This window comes from Anopheles funestus, chromosome 2RL (assembly GCF_943734845.2).
Source record: "Anopheles funestus chromosome 2RL, idAnoFuneDA-416_04, whole genome shotgun sequence".
Lineage (NCBI taxonomy): Eukaryota > Metazoa > Arthropoda > Insecta > Diptera > Culicidae > Anopheles > Anopheles funestus.
This window is the reverse complement of record NC_064598.1, coordinates 5920278-5934273: the sequence shown is the minus strand read 5'-3', so window position 1 is coordinate 5934273 and position 13996 is coordinate 5920278. Positions and strand designations below refer to the sequence as shown.

Below are 13996 nucleotides of genomic sequence, written 5' to 3'. Positions count from 1 at the left end.
TGAAAAATGAGAACAACTAATAGAATCCTTGCTAAAAACGACACCCTTTCGCGTACCACAAAAGGGACACAGTCGAGTGTGTGTGCGCGTGTTGACAGCTTGTGGTTCACCACGAGATCATTTCCATCCGCACTGTAGACAGCGATGGCTTATCGTTGCGTTTTGCCAGTGATTCTTTTTCCTGACTTTACCTATAATCGAGTATAATTTCGGTCCATGGTCGAAAGATCACCTGCAGGACCTTCTACTATCAAAATGGGCAGCTCGCATGCCTCTCCGTGTTGTGTTGACTGTGGACGCAAAGGTTTCTCACGTTTGTTTTGGATTTGGATTCAATTCTGTTTGTCTGTCTCTTTGGCACCCTGTGTTCCACGCTCGGTTATCAAAACGACGGGGTGATCAATGCGATCTTACCTCGCATGTGTGTGTGTGTGTGTGCAAGTGTAATTTTGAAAGTACGCATTTTATGTTGGCCCACAATAATGGCACACACCGAAATACACCATCACACATTACACTTTCCGCGTGTGGCTTTCAACGACGCACGGGAACGAGTTTTGTTTTTGTCTCTTTTTCTCTTTCGTACCCGTACACACACAGACACATACACAGTCGACTTGATTACGCCGTTCGATAAGAGAGCCGTGCGCGTGTCGAACGGCCCAAGGTCCAAGAAAGCGCAAGCAGCAAAGGCACAAACGAGGCACCACCAACTGCACGTTCCTCGCCGTTTCGGATGGTACGATCGGATCGCTATCGAACCGGCGATGGCAGCGGCCCCGGTCGAACCAGCCTACTTTTGCATCGGAATAAATTATTGTCCCCTCCACCGTCCCCGACGGTACTGCCGTGCGTTCATCCAGTTGCCGCGATTTGCTGTTGGATGGAGAAAAAAATCGCAAAAAAACCGGACACATGGTCACACGATCGTTTTGATCCTAGGCGGATGAGATTCGATCGGTTTTCTCCAATTTCGATCGTAAAGATTCGATTTGGGTGCTGATGGAGGAATTCGCCACCTGTTACCGTTTCCCTTCGCTAATTACTAATTTGCACTTCCCTGGTAATCGGTCGCCTTTCTCCATGGTCATTTGGCCAACTTCTGTCACTAGCGTGTGACTCCCCCTCGTGTCCCCCGAATTACTGTCAAGTTACGCGCCTTATCGTATCAAAAGCCCGGTGAACGATCGTCTTCCTTGCGGGAACATAATTATAATACCATAAAACCATAAAAAACCGTTTGTGGTTTTAAACCATAAAACCGGTAGTAATGTTTCGCGTGTGCCAAATGCTCCCGCAAAACACGCGCACACAAAGAAGAATATTTTTTTTCGGTCTCTTGTTTGCAAGTCGGGAAGGGCAGGATCACTGAAGCGTCGATCAATCTGGACATGATCGTGGTTGATTGAAATGCTTCCCAAACTATAAAATGCAAAAAAGGAAAAAGCGCAAAAAAAAATGAACCACGGTAAAGGGGGTAAAAGGGTGATGAAGATCGAACATCACGTATCCTGCAATTGTAGGGCGTTGATCGCGCGTCTCCTTTCTCAGCGTGCCGGAACGCGATCTTGATGGTTCGATCGATTAAAATTATAAGTTGTACCTGCACCCTTGCGTCCCCTTTTCAGCCGATAAGGGTTGGAAGATGCAGCATGATGCATCGAATGCATTTTTTTACTTGTTGTTGGTTCAGCTTTTTTTCTCTTTTCCTCGTTCTCAATTTTGTCTTCTTTCCATCTCTTTCATTCTCGCATACATTTTCAACCTTCATGCAGTGCATTTATCGTGATATGGACCACTTTTCCGACGGATAATTCTCTCTCGCTCTCACCTTGAACGGTTGGTAATTTTCCACTGTTCATTTTTTTGCTGTTGCTGTCTGTTCAAAAAGGCCTTTGGAAACGAGAAATGCAACTTTGGATCTCCCGATGGTCACTACGGGGGGAAGATCGTGCTCGTAAAGAAGATGGAACCGGATGCCAAGATTGGTCTGCAGCAAACCGAAGCGCAGTGGTTTGAAGGATGAGAGCACACGCTTTTCCACCTTTAATTCAGATTCGCCACAAAATCTGCATAGAGACGAACGAAAGAAGGCTGGTCCGGTTTGTTGGTTGCTGATCGGTCGAGAATGATCGGTTATCAACTGGCTCTTGTATGTGTGTGTGTGTGTGTGTGCATGTGTATTCCAAGCGATAGAATCGGTTTGCCGGGGGTGCGTTATCGTTGTGGCAATCTCTCATTAGACATACAGGGGTGTGACATTTCGTACGATTGTTCGCATAATTGTGCCTGTGTATCGCCGATATTTCTGGAACGCATGCCGCATCCGACAAGGCAGGTGGGCTTGTCCGGACGATATGAAAGGCTCGTCATTTATGGTGGTGGAGGGGGATGAGAAGCACACACTTTGGTGATAATGGGTCCAGTTCGACGTTCGTATACTCACGCACATCGAGGATGATGTGTGGGATCGTCTGGCGCAAGAAAGGAAATGGGGGGAGAGGGATAATAGCACAACTAAAAGAAGAGGAAAAAGGCAAGATACACACACACACACGTGCGCACTCTCACGGTCCTGAACGGTGTGGAAAAACGGCTTGCGTTTACCAGCATGCATAGGCGCGGGACGATGGAAAAAAACTGAATTGATAATTATCTGAACTTCTCATGGGGGGCTGGCGGGCTGCGTCAGTTGTCCGTGGCCGTTGGTTGAGCGGTGTGTGATCGGACCACCAGTAGCCTGTACATGTATGCGTTCGGCACACTGATTTCCCGTTGCTCCCAAACGGGGAGACAATCGATAATCGTTCTGAAGACACTTTATAGCATCGTCGGTATTTTATCACACCCGCGATGACGTGCCAGATGGCTTCGCGGGTGTGTTGTAAAGGATGTCTTTTCCTCCGCTCATTGTGTTTCTTTCTTTCTATCGACTTCAGTAAAAGTATGCGTTTCGACGCAGGCACGACGGGAACGCGCTGCCAAAACCAGGAAACCGTCGCATCTTTTATGCGCATCAGAATCGCAACACCCGCGATGTGTGTGCGCAAGATGGGTTAGAAGAAGATGGAGTAATCGCTGTTCACACAGTCACGGCGAGCGATCGGCGAGCAAAGTTATGCCGATCTTGTAAGAAAGAAGCAAAAACAAAAAAACGAGATCACACGTGTGTATGCGAACCAAGCGTGATGTTGATTGAGCAGCAGGAGAAGGGATGATTGATGGAATGGAAGAGGGAAGGGAGGGCTGGGCGGGGAGAGGTTTGTGTGTGTGTGTGTGTGAAGTGATGTGTGAAAAATATATTCTTCCCTTAACGTGCGCGCTCGAAGAAAGAGGGACCGAACCGCGAATTGAGGAAGCGCACAAACGCAAAAGTGTATCGCGCAACCGCATGCGTAACGGCGGAGAGTATGTGTGATACGGTAGCGGGGCGAGCGCAAGGGCAATGCGAGAAAGAGATAGCCTCTGCCCGAAGTGGAGCGGGGGTAACGAGCGAAAGAGAGCACGTTTGCGATAGAGAGTGGCGAGGTCAGGCGTGATAGTGCTGTTAAGTTGCTGTGCGCTGATAAGTGGTCGATCTAGTGTGTGAAGACGATTTGCCTTCTTTGTGGGATGGTTTTTGGGTAATTTGGTAAGAGAGTTTACGAAAGAGAAGAAATACACCTGATCACGCGTGTGATTGAGAGCACTGGACCATTTTGCTAAAAGGGAGTCAGGAGAGGTGCAATTAATTGTCAAATTAATCGAAATGGTTCATTCCTTCTCCCTTTGACTTCGACCCATTGATCGTGCACCGAATCACGGGTTCATTTTTGGACCGAAGAGCAATGCGAGAAAACATTAAATCAAACGCCACACTTCACATTGTCCACGTCGTCACTCTGATAGGGAAGCTACGATAGTCCGGCATGTGCAGGATTTTTGGACGGTGTGCTATTCTCACAGCCGCCGTGTACGATCGCTAAACGCCTTGACAAGCGCTGTGTGTGCGTGAAAGTAGCTCGCGGAATGTGCAGTCAGATTTGCACGTGCGCGCGTACATTCGGCTGTGTGCGTGTACTGCTGCCTGCTGTGATTGTGTTTGTGCAGCCGACGCTCCATTTGCAAACGAGTGGGGATGATTATAGCGGCCGCCTCTTACTGTCATCTTCTTCTCGGCGCTTGCAAACGCCGAATGGAAGCTTTGTTGATGATGTTGGTGAGATTCGTTCGAACCCGGTGAGCTAATACGCATTTTATCTACCATCGGTACGGCGACGATTCACGCCACGGGGTAGCTTGATAAATCGCGTGGGCCGCTGTCATGTGTACGTGCGCGCTTAAGGGTGTATAAGTCGAAGAACACAGCTGAGCGCATAGGAGAGTCGAATGCCAAGAAATCATCTACCGAATCATGATGATTCGAATGATGATGATGAAGGATGATGATTTCTTATTGGCGACCGGCAGCCCATCGGTGTGTGCGTAATCACAATCCCCCCTCCCCCACACACAGCATTGACTCCTTCCCGTCTGGACGGTTCAAACCAGATGCCGCGTCCTACACAGTCCGCGGACAACTTATCAACGAGTTGAAATGTATATATTTAGAGCATTTTTTCGCCATTCTTGCACTCAAGATACGGTACTGACTGACCGATCTTGGCTGATGTGGTGCGTGAAAGAGTGCGAACGGCACAGCGCGAGATTAGTGCAGAGCCAGAAAGAGAGAGCAACAATGGATGATAGCGCGTAAGGTGGTTTGCCCTTCCAATTTCGATCAGTTAGCTTTCTGACGTTCGCCGCCTCCGGTAGTACTCGATGTGCAGTACGCACTTTTACTTTGAAAGGGTCCGGTCAGCCTTATCGTGGAGAATCCCTTCGTACCTTCCTGCTGTCGCACAGACATGCCGCCATCAATGATAACACAATTCCGATACGTACAGATACAGGTTGCGTTTCTGTTCACACATTCAAAACTGTGCCATTTTCCCACACACATGTGCGATTGAATTAATTTGTCGGGTTGATTAACAGAATAATTGTGAAACGTCGACACAACCAACAACTGAAGAAAAAAAGGCCAAACTGCTGAACCATCGAGGCATCGCAACACTCTACTAAAATTGTTCTTTGTGTTCGTTCGTATCTTAGTATGCGTGGAGTTCGCATCTGTCAAATGGTTATATTTTGGAGTGCTTTTTTTACTTCTTTCTCGCACGCTTCTCGCGTAAAGTGACGTAGTTCAAATGTCAGCGTGACACGATTGTTCGTATTGGCCACTATTTACTGATGATGATGATGATGTGCTAGAAAGGAAACATGTTTCATGTCGTTGTGAACGGGTGTGCTTGTGAGAAGAATGTGTGTACACTTGGACGCAAACCCGATTGGTTCGAAAATCAATTCGATTGCCTCCCGCCGAATGATAGTAGCCTGCTCTAAGAGTGTAGTGATAGTGGCAGCGTGTGACGTTTGTGCCGAACAAGGCCACCCCGACGGGCAAACTATCATCCACGCGATAGTGGTACAGAAACTGTGTTCCCCCTTTTTAACACACATAGTAACCCATCCGTTCCCTTGTATATTGTATGGTTTAGTGATTTGTTGGTGTTTTTTGTTTTGTGTTTTCTTCTTTTTTTCTTCTTTGCCTAAAGCCTGAAACGTCTGACAACGGAATTAATAGTAATCATTTCAGTAACTCTTCGGTTCCGCTTGGTGGTCGCTTGCTGCTGTTAGATAGACTAACCTTGATCGTGCGCGCATTCGTGTGTATGCGTATGAAGGATAGTGTTTGTGTGCGTACCCGTGGAACAACGAAAAGATCCAATAGGTGGTGTTTGGGAGCAGTGTTTGAAGTGTACCTCCCCCAGTACCGACGGTGTCTGGAAAGGGAAATGTCCATACGTGCGATGACAGCTGGTGAACACCGGTTGTAAAGCGAAAACGTTTATTGCAAATAGTCAAAAAATTGACGCAACTACGCAAACTACCGTAACCGGAGTGTGATTGGTGTGCGTTTTTTCCCCCGTTTTTTTGCCACGTGCGTTGTTAAACATTCCGCATTTGCTGCGTGGACGAAAGTAACTACTCATTTGGTGCATCGTAATCCATTACGATCTGTGCTAGTGTCGCAAAAAGTTCCCGGTAAGCGTACAAAAGGCACCGAACACAAGCACACAAATCGAAAACGGCCATGGATCCGTACGGCGGAGGCTGGCCGGCTTCACCATTGCGTGCTGGTGGAGGTGGTGGTGGTATGTATGACAACATATCGAACGATGGTATACCGATGGATGCGTTGGCCGAGCTGCAGGATACGGGATTTGAGCCGCAGACCCGAGCTCGTTCCAACACCTGGCCACTGCCGAGACCGGAGAACTTTGTCGAACCGGAAACGGAACCGGACAGCAATAAGTGCAGTAATCAGCAGCTCGCCAATACCGGTAAGTAGTATGATAAGGGTTCCGCCGTTCACTAATCGCTGTGTAATGGTTACTAGTTATGGCTTAAAGATCGCTCTAGATCGCTGACGAAAGAGCTAGCAAACGGCATCAGTAACTCAAATAATTTCTAAATAGAAAACTAACAAGCGTAACGTAAATCGTTCTCCATCTCGTTGGATCTTTACCTTCTTGGCAGCTGGGCAATCAGTTCTGTTAAGGTATGATCAACGTAATTGTAACAATATTCATTTAAAAGACACGTCGTCTTGGTCAATCTCGCTAGTTCGCCGTCATGCGTGACTCAATATTATAGGGCTGTATCGTTACACATAATGACACGCCAATTTAAAGGTACAGTTGTTCACTGTCATGGCAAATGCATTATCATACATAAGTCAACCGTGCAAAAAACCTTTCATTGCACAAGTGTTCTGTGTAGAAACTAATGCTCCCCAAACCTGCCGTGACGGATGAAGCTGGAACTATGCAGAACATTAATGATTCCGATACTTAGATATGCCTGTGCGACATGAACTTTGGCAACATACACAGGACTTCATTAATACAAAGTTGCTTAAGGTTTCTCATCAATTCTTTCTACTCTATAATGAGCTTATAAATGTGCAATAAAGATCCTGCACAACTAGTTTGATAATATTGAGATTTAGTAAATCACTTAAAGAAATCTAGAACTTGAGAGCCTCTGATTTTCAGAACTACTTAACCTGTTAGATTCTAATTGAAAAATAATCGCTTAAGCCGTTCATATAGCGTAGCCGGTCATATATCGCGAGTCAACAACACATGTGGTCTGCTTTTAAATTGTGACTGGATCTTGTGCCATCGGTTATTGGTAATCCGAATTAGAGATGAGAATAACAACTCTTTTTAGTGAGCCAGCTCAGAGTGAATGAGTCGTTATTAGGAGTCAGCTCGTTTAATGATTTATTTCGGAGTCATAAAAAAAGCTTTAAATAAAAAAAAAGCATAAAAAAATTAAAAAATTCTTTTAATTTGAAAATTTCATAAGGCTTTACCTTTTCTTGAGCGATTTAGCAAAATTAAAAATTTGTTTTATTTTAATGCAAAATTGTTGCAATAAGTTTCTTTTCACTCAAATAATGCTTTAAAAGAAGAAAAAAATAAAAAATCGGAAAAAAAATTTTAAAAAAATTTCAACTTGAAAATTTCATAAGGCTTACCCCTTGCCATTTTTTTGAGAAATTTTGCAAAACAAATTTAAATTGGTTTATTTTAATGCCAATCGATTGAAATAAGTTTCTTGTCACCCCTTACGATTTTTTTGGGAAATTTTGCAAAAAAATTTAAATTGTTTTATTTTGATGCCAATTGGTTGCAATGAGTTACTTTTCACTCAAATAATGTTTTAAATAAAAAAAAGAATAAAAAATAAAGAAAAAATCAAAAAATTCAAAAAAATGTAAATTTACTAACGCTCATTTTTGCACCAACTTTTGCCTATAACTCGATCTATATCTAACAGATCGCCAATCTTTAACCTGTGGTCGATAGATGGCACCAATGGCTACATTTTCTTCTTGGACGGCCATCCCATCAAATGTCTCTACCAGAAGTTAATCCAGGAATCAAGTTCCTTACCCTGTTTGAGAAAATGTAAAATTTTCCTCATTTTTGCACCAAATTTTGCCTATAAATCGGTCGCTATCCAACGGACCGCCAATCTTTAACCTCTGGTCGATAGGTGACACCAATGGCTACATTTTCTTCTTGGACGGCCATGCCCACAGATGTCTGTTTGTCTGTATAGATGTCTCAGATGTTTCTATAAATATGCCAATATCCTAAGGCTGTACAGCCTTAGACTTTTTTTAGTAATATTGCAAAATTTTATAAATGTGATATATTTTAATGCTGCAACAAGTTCCTTGTCGCTTAAATAATGCTTTAAAAGAAGAAAAGAATATTAAATAACAAAAAAATAAAAAAATATTTTCAACTCGAAAATTTCATAAGGCTTACCCCTTGCCATTTTTTGAGCAATTTAGCAAAATTTAAAAAATTGTTTTATTTTAAGGCGAATTTGTTACAATAAGTTTCTTTTTACTCAAATAATGCTTAAAATTAAAAAAAGAATAAAAAGTAATTAAAAAAATAAAAAAATAAATTTAAAAATTTCCTTTGGCTATAGCCTTAGCATTTTTTCCGCACGTTTTCGTTTCAACTCACGTATTTACTCTTTTTGCAAATCGACTCACCACGGCTACATGCTTACACTCATGAGTGAGTAAGTGAAAAAAGAGTCGCTAAAACTCCTCGTGGTGAGTGAACGAAACTCGTTCAATACATCGTTTCAACTCACTACCTCACTCGTATTCACTTTGCACATCTCTAATCCGAATCATTAATAGCTCTGGCCAAGATCGACAACGTTTCTAAAGGCAAATAGGCAGAATTCTGGCCATTATTTAGAGTAACGTTCTAATATGTGCTTGGCTAACAAACTTCATGTTATATGCAAAATTGTCGTCTGAGCTTAGATTCAATGTCAAAGTTAGTGGCTTTTTATATCGATTGTTAAGCTTGGCAAAGTTGGCTCAATTAAACTGGTCTTATTCCAAAACAGAAAGCGTTCCATTTTATTTAGTGCACTTGTCTTGATATACTAGAATGGAAGTTCAAAAGATCAGGTTAGTTGTTTCCTTCGTAAATCTTCAGTAAAATATCTGTATCACTTTTCTTCTAGCACCTTCAGCAAATTAATTGAACAGCGATACGATCGCTGGGCGAGCATAAACATTGTAGAACGTTCGTTCGGTTTTCGGTTTGCTCAATTGGCATAAATCTAAACCCGATAGCAAAGTGTCCAATCAAGCGCAGATGCGCGACTCGCATTCCTTGCACAGTTTCATTTCCCGCGATGCAAATGCCGCGTGCGTGGCCTGCTAGTTGGTTTGTGTTCTCCCGGGGAAAATGAAGAGAAAAAAACCACCCCAGTAAACTAACTAACACGCACACACACAGAAAAACCAAAAAAAACCGCACACTATTTGTGTGTCGCGAGAAAGACACGCGAACGAGCCTTCCCTTGCCGTGTACGTGCGCGTGTTTGACGCAGGGGGGTTAGAAGCGCGCACATTGAACACGCGGTCGTGGTCGCGGACTACCACCTTGTCTTGTTGTTGTGTGTATGTGTGTCATTGAAAGGGTGGCCCGTTCGCGAGAGTTCCTGTTTCAATGTTTACATTTTTAATTGGCCATACGCGTCCATGTGCCTGTGTACGTACTGGGGGAGGGTGCGCGTACGCCTGTCGGTCCGTATGCATGTACATACATATCTGCTGGCCTATTCTTATCTCTCTGATGCTCTCGCATACCGCCAACCCGTATGATCGATCGACTGCGATGATGTCTCGTAACTGGCCGAGTTACTGTGTGTGTGTATGTGTAGGTGGGAGATAGGGAAGGGGTTGAAAGGAATTGATACTAGTCTACAGGTCCCATGAGCACCCCCAGTGTCCCCTGTTTCAGTATCAAATTAAAAAAAAATCGACAACCTTAGCATAGAGCAGTCCATCTGTGGGGAATTCTCAAAAAACGAGTACTGGAAGGCACAACCGTTTAACCCCCTAAAAGTTCTTAGGCACGGGGTGTTTTTTTTTGTTAATGTTTGCCAACTTTGTCTAGTCAGCAGTTGTGGAGACTGGAGCGCAAGGTGAATGACGAAGATGTGGGAAGGTATCAATCGAGACTGGACGTACAGCACACAACTGGTTCTGCGGCGCAAGAATCTGACCTTCGCGGGCCGCTGATGATGAGATTCGTTCGTGTGTGTGTGCGTGTATGTGTGTATATTCTAGACGCGCCGAATTTCTCGATCCACTGACGGCCTTATGGAGCTTTTAGAGTTGAGGAAGAAGATGGCTAAGACGGGAGAACACATTTAGCACTGACAGCCACCTGGCGCACCAAAAAATTGCCACCCCAAAATCCAGTTTTTCTTCCTACCCCGCGCATGCTTACCCCTAAGTCCCCGATCCGTTCGCGATCGAACGATCATAACCTACCTGATTTGAGTGGTGGAGTGGAGATCGCTTTGATTAGCACAGGCGTTACCGTAGACAGGTTCACCTTCTCTTTTTTTTTTGCTGCTCAGATGTTTCTTTTCGACTAGACTTCGGCTTAATGTCTAGGTTAGGGGTGTTTTTTGTCGGTACAATTTCGGGCTTCGTTTGTCTGGCCTGGTGTAGATCATCGTGCTTCGTAATCAGCATTGCGTGGCGGTCGAGTTCTGTTCTTTCAGAACGCAAAATCTACTGAAGGAAGAGGGCGAATACAGGAAAGAAAATCTCTACCCCTTTAGCATTACAAAGTTACGTTCTTGACTTCCTAGCTTTCAATACAGCGGGCAAACAAAAAAAAATCACTCATCATGTTCATAATGAGGAAGTGCTTTAATTTTTTGTTACACGTTTTTTGATTCACGTAACGTTTCCATTAGTTTTCAGTGCTTAAAATTGTTCTTGACGCTCTTGCAAAGGCATGTAGGCGATGAAAACGTCAAAGATTGTCCTCGATCATCTTTTTATTTTAGTTTATGGGATGCTCACCAGCTTTTTGGGTGCGTGTGTGAGGATAGCTTAAGAAATCTACTTTTCGCACACCTTCCAGACGGTTTTTTTTGCTTCAAAAACCAATCGGAGCTATTTGGAATGCAAATATTTCCCTAGCGTTATTTTTATTTCCTTGACATTAGAAATGATTTTGAAGCATAGCAAAGTCTACTCACCTCTAAACATATCCGATGAGATCAATTAAGACTTTGATTGCATTGAAAGCTTTACCCGTATTGGATAATATTAGAACCGGGAAACACTTCTGTGTGGAGCGCATTAAAATTCATTACATTAAAGTTAAACGATAATTCGGTTTCTAATCAAAACGGGTTAGGTGGATCAGAAATGCTGAAACGAAACCTCTGCCTCTACTACTAAAATGCCGTAGACCGTGACCGCAAGAGGTAAGCAAAAAAAAAAACATCCCCCCAAAAGCTCTTTCCATCAGAGAACCGGAAAAGTGGCCACTACAGTAGAAGTACGGAAAGAATGGAAGAAATAGGATGGGAGGCGGGCATTTAACGCACCAAGAAGATTGGCTTTTGGCAAACCGGATTTGGTCGGTTCGGAATGAACCGGTTTCGGGGGTTTCCTTTCGTTGGGTTTAATGATTTTTTTTTAAACCGTATGGCTAGACGATTAGATACTTAGCCGAGACACGATCGAGACGCGATTGAGTAAGTCTATTATCGTATGGGGATTTTTTTAAACATATATTATGGGTATATCGAACCTAAGAAATAGAAACTATTTGATGGCTGATTCAAACTTGGACTATGAAAATTTTAAATTTAAAAAAAATATTTTTTTAAGTAAATACTCTCTATACACAATCAGAGATATATTTTTTAAATATTCATAAACATTCGTGTAGTCTTAGAGAATAAAAATGGCGGGTATCAGAGCAGCTAAAATAAGTTATTTTACTTGTTAAGAATGTTTTAAGCGATTTGAAAAATATGTAACGCTTGGAAGCGTTACAGCGTTGCGATTTACTCAGTTATATCAGTTTGACAGGTGTCACTGCTTTTTGAGCAATAACGCTAAAAACTTGAACAGCAGTAAATCGTTTTTGATTGATTACTAAATGTTCTTTTTTGTTTGTTGGACGTGCTTACTATTAACCATTATAAGAAATATATTTTGAAGCAAAGCAATATCAATTTCATCATAATTTGTAACGTATCAAAATACGTGTATTACGGTATATTGCGATTTATGTGCGCTTCGAGGTAATTGCAACTGCATCATAAAATGCATCACAAATCAGACAGAAGAAACATATCACTGTGTGTGTGCAATTGTATTCCTGCATTTGCATACCACATTCCTACGTTCGTTTGATTTGTAGAACTTGTTTTACGGGGTACTATTTATTTGCTCATGCCGTCACTGCTCAACCAGCTGCTATTACTTTGCTAACACCTCACTACCATGTGTGCCCATGCCATGAACTTTGTGAAGCGCCACTAGATAGAGCAAAAAAAAAGTTGCACTAACGATAGGTGGAATGGGGTGGATGGTTAAATAGGGGGAGAAGGAAAGGAAAAATCGATCAACTTACAGCTTGTCAGACGAGCCTCCCTGCTCGTATCCCCACCACCGACCGGCACAACACAAGTGCATATGCACTTGAACGCTTGTGACGGCTTGTGTATTGATCAACCCGCAGGGCACCTTTCGCTGCAGCACCGCCAATGCTGCCCAAATGTGCCAACCCTTATGCTAATGATATACCACCACCCAACCCCCCCCCCCCCCCAAATTCGGCACCCAGCAAACGTACAGAATGAGTCGGAGCGGGAAAGCAAACGGAAAGCGAAAGTGAAGCATTTGTTTGGGAACCGCAGTTTATTTTGTTTGCGAGAATTGTTGGGGGCTTATCAGGCCAAAACTAAAGCAAGGAAGAAACCAGATGACGGAAACCGAAGCAGCACACTCAGAAGGACGTGCAAGAACAAACCAAACACGCGGACGCACTCGGTGCAAACTCGGAATGCGTTCGCGGGCGCGAATGAAATATCAAAACAAAAACAAGACGCAATTACTACTACGGTGAACGATCGCCCACCGGGGCCCTCGCCGGTGACCGGACATTGGGTGGGAAAAAGGCAGAAACCTAAAGAAAGGCGTGTACGCGCTTGGACAGTGTTGTTGTGTTTGCTGCTGCCATTCACAAACAATAACAGAGCAACTATAAACGACACAAACACGTAAGCGCCCCAGCTACGTAGTGAATGATTATGAGCGTACTACGCTTCCGCACCAAAAAAAATGGACTCACCCGCGAAAGCGGTGCGTGCCTTTTTGGGGGGGTTGCATTTGAGGAAGTTTGAGGATTAAAAAGAAAGAAGGTCTTGGGGGGCGGACAAACGAATAGAGTGAAAATAAAAATAGATAAAATGGTCCTGCTAGTAGTGTGGCGCGTTGAAAATGATAACGACACGTAGAGTTAAACGGTTCGATGACAGTGAAACCGTCCACTACGACAATCGAAACTTACAGTAATTAGTGTTTGTGTAATACACGTTGTTGATGGAAATTCCCCCTGGGCGTGATGGATGTTTTTTTTATTGGTTAGTCTCACATTGTTTGATTTGTTTGTTCTGGGACTTTATAGTAGTTTCTTGCGATTTCGTTTTAAGTGTAGCCGATCGCGTAATCTTCTGTTCGACTGCCTGTTCTCACCCCACGAAGCCAAGTCTGGCTATCGCGCCAACCAATCGAACGACGATCATTTGGCTCAAGTGCGCACCAATTAAAATATTGATTGAGCGCCGCTTGTCTACTTGCGATCTAAAACGAGAAGGAACTTCTTCATTCCTTACCCTTATATGATCGTCTTAGTTTATCCTAGGTTGTTAGGTAGATCGTAAAGTTTTGTATTGATTTGTAGTTAGTTGTTCTCAACGACTATCATCTCTTATTCAATTCATATGCTAAAATCATTCATATCATTGATAAAGACTTGCCCGT

General features: G+C 43.4%; 1 protein-coding gene across 16 annotated transcripts in view; it reads left to right on the top strand.

Moving 5' to 3' along the window:
* Nucleotides 1-13996, top strand: part of LOC125774848 (forkhead box protein O) — a 64728-nt gene that overhangs the window by 251 nt on the left and 50481 nt on the right. For 3 of the 16 annotated variants that reach the window (XM_049445173.1, XM_049445174.1, XM_049445178.1), the window contains exon 2: nt 5678-6425. In XM_049445173.1, coding sequence (XP_049301130.1) covers nt 6176-6425 — 250 coding nt within the window. In that variant the 5' untranslated portion in view covers nt 5678-6175. Of the gene's footprint in view, nt 305-1143; nt 5507-5636; nt 6426-13996 lie in introns of those variants that run through there. The other 13 variants (XM_049445169.1, XM_049445171.1, XM_049445175.1 and 10 more) reach the window with 10 other exon arrangements.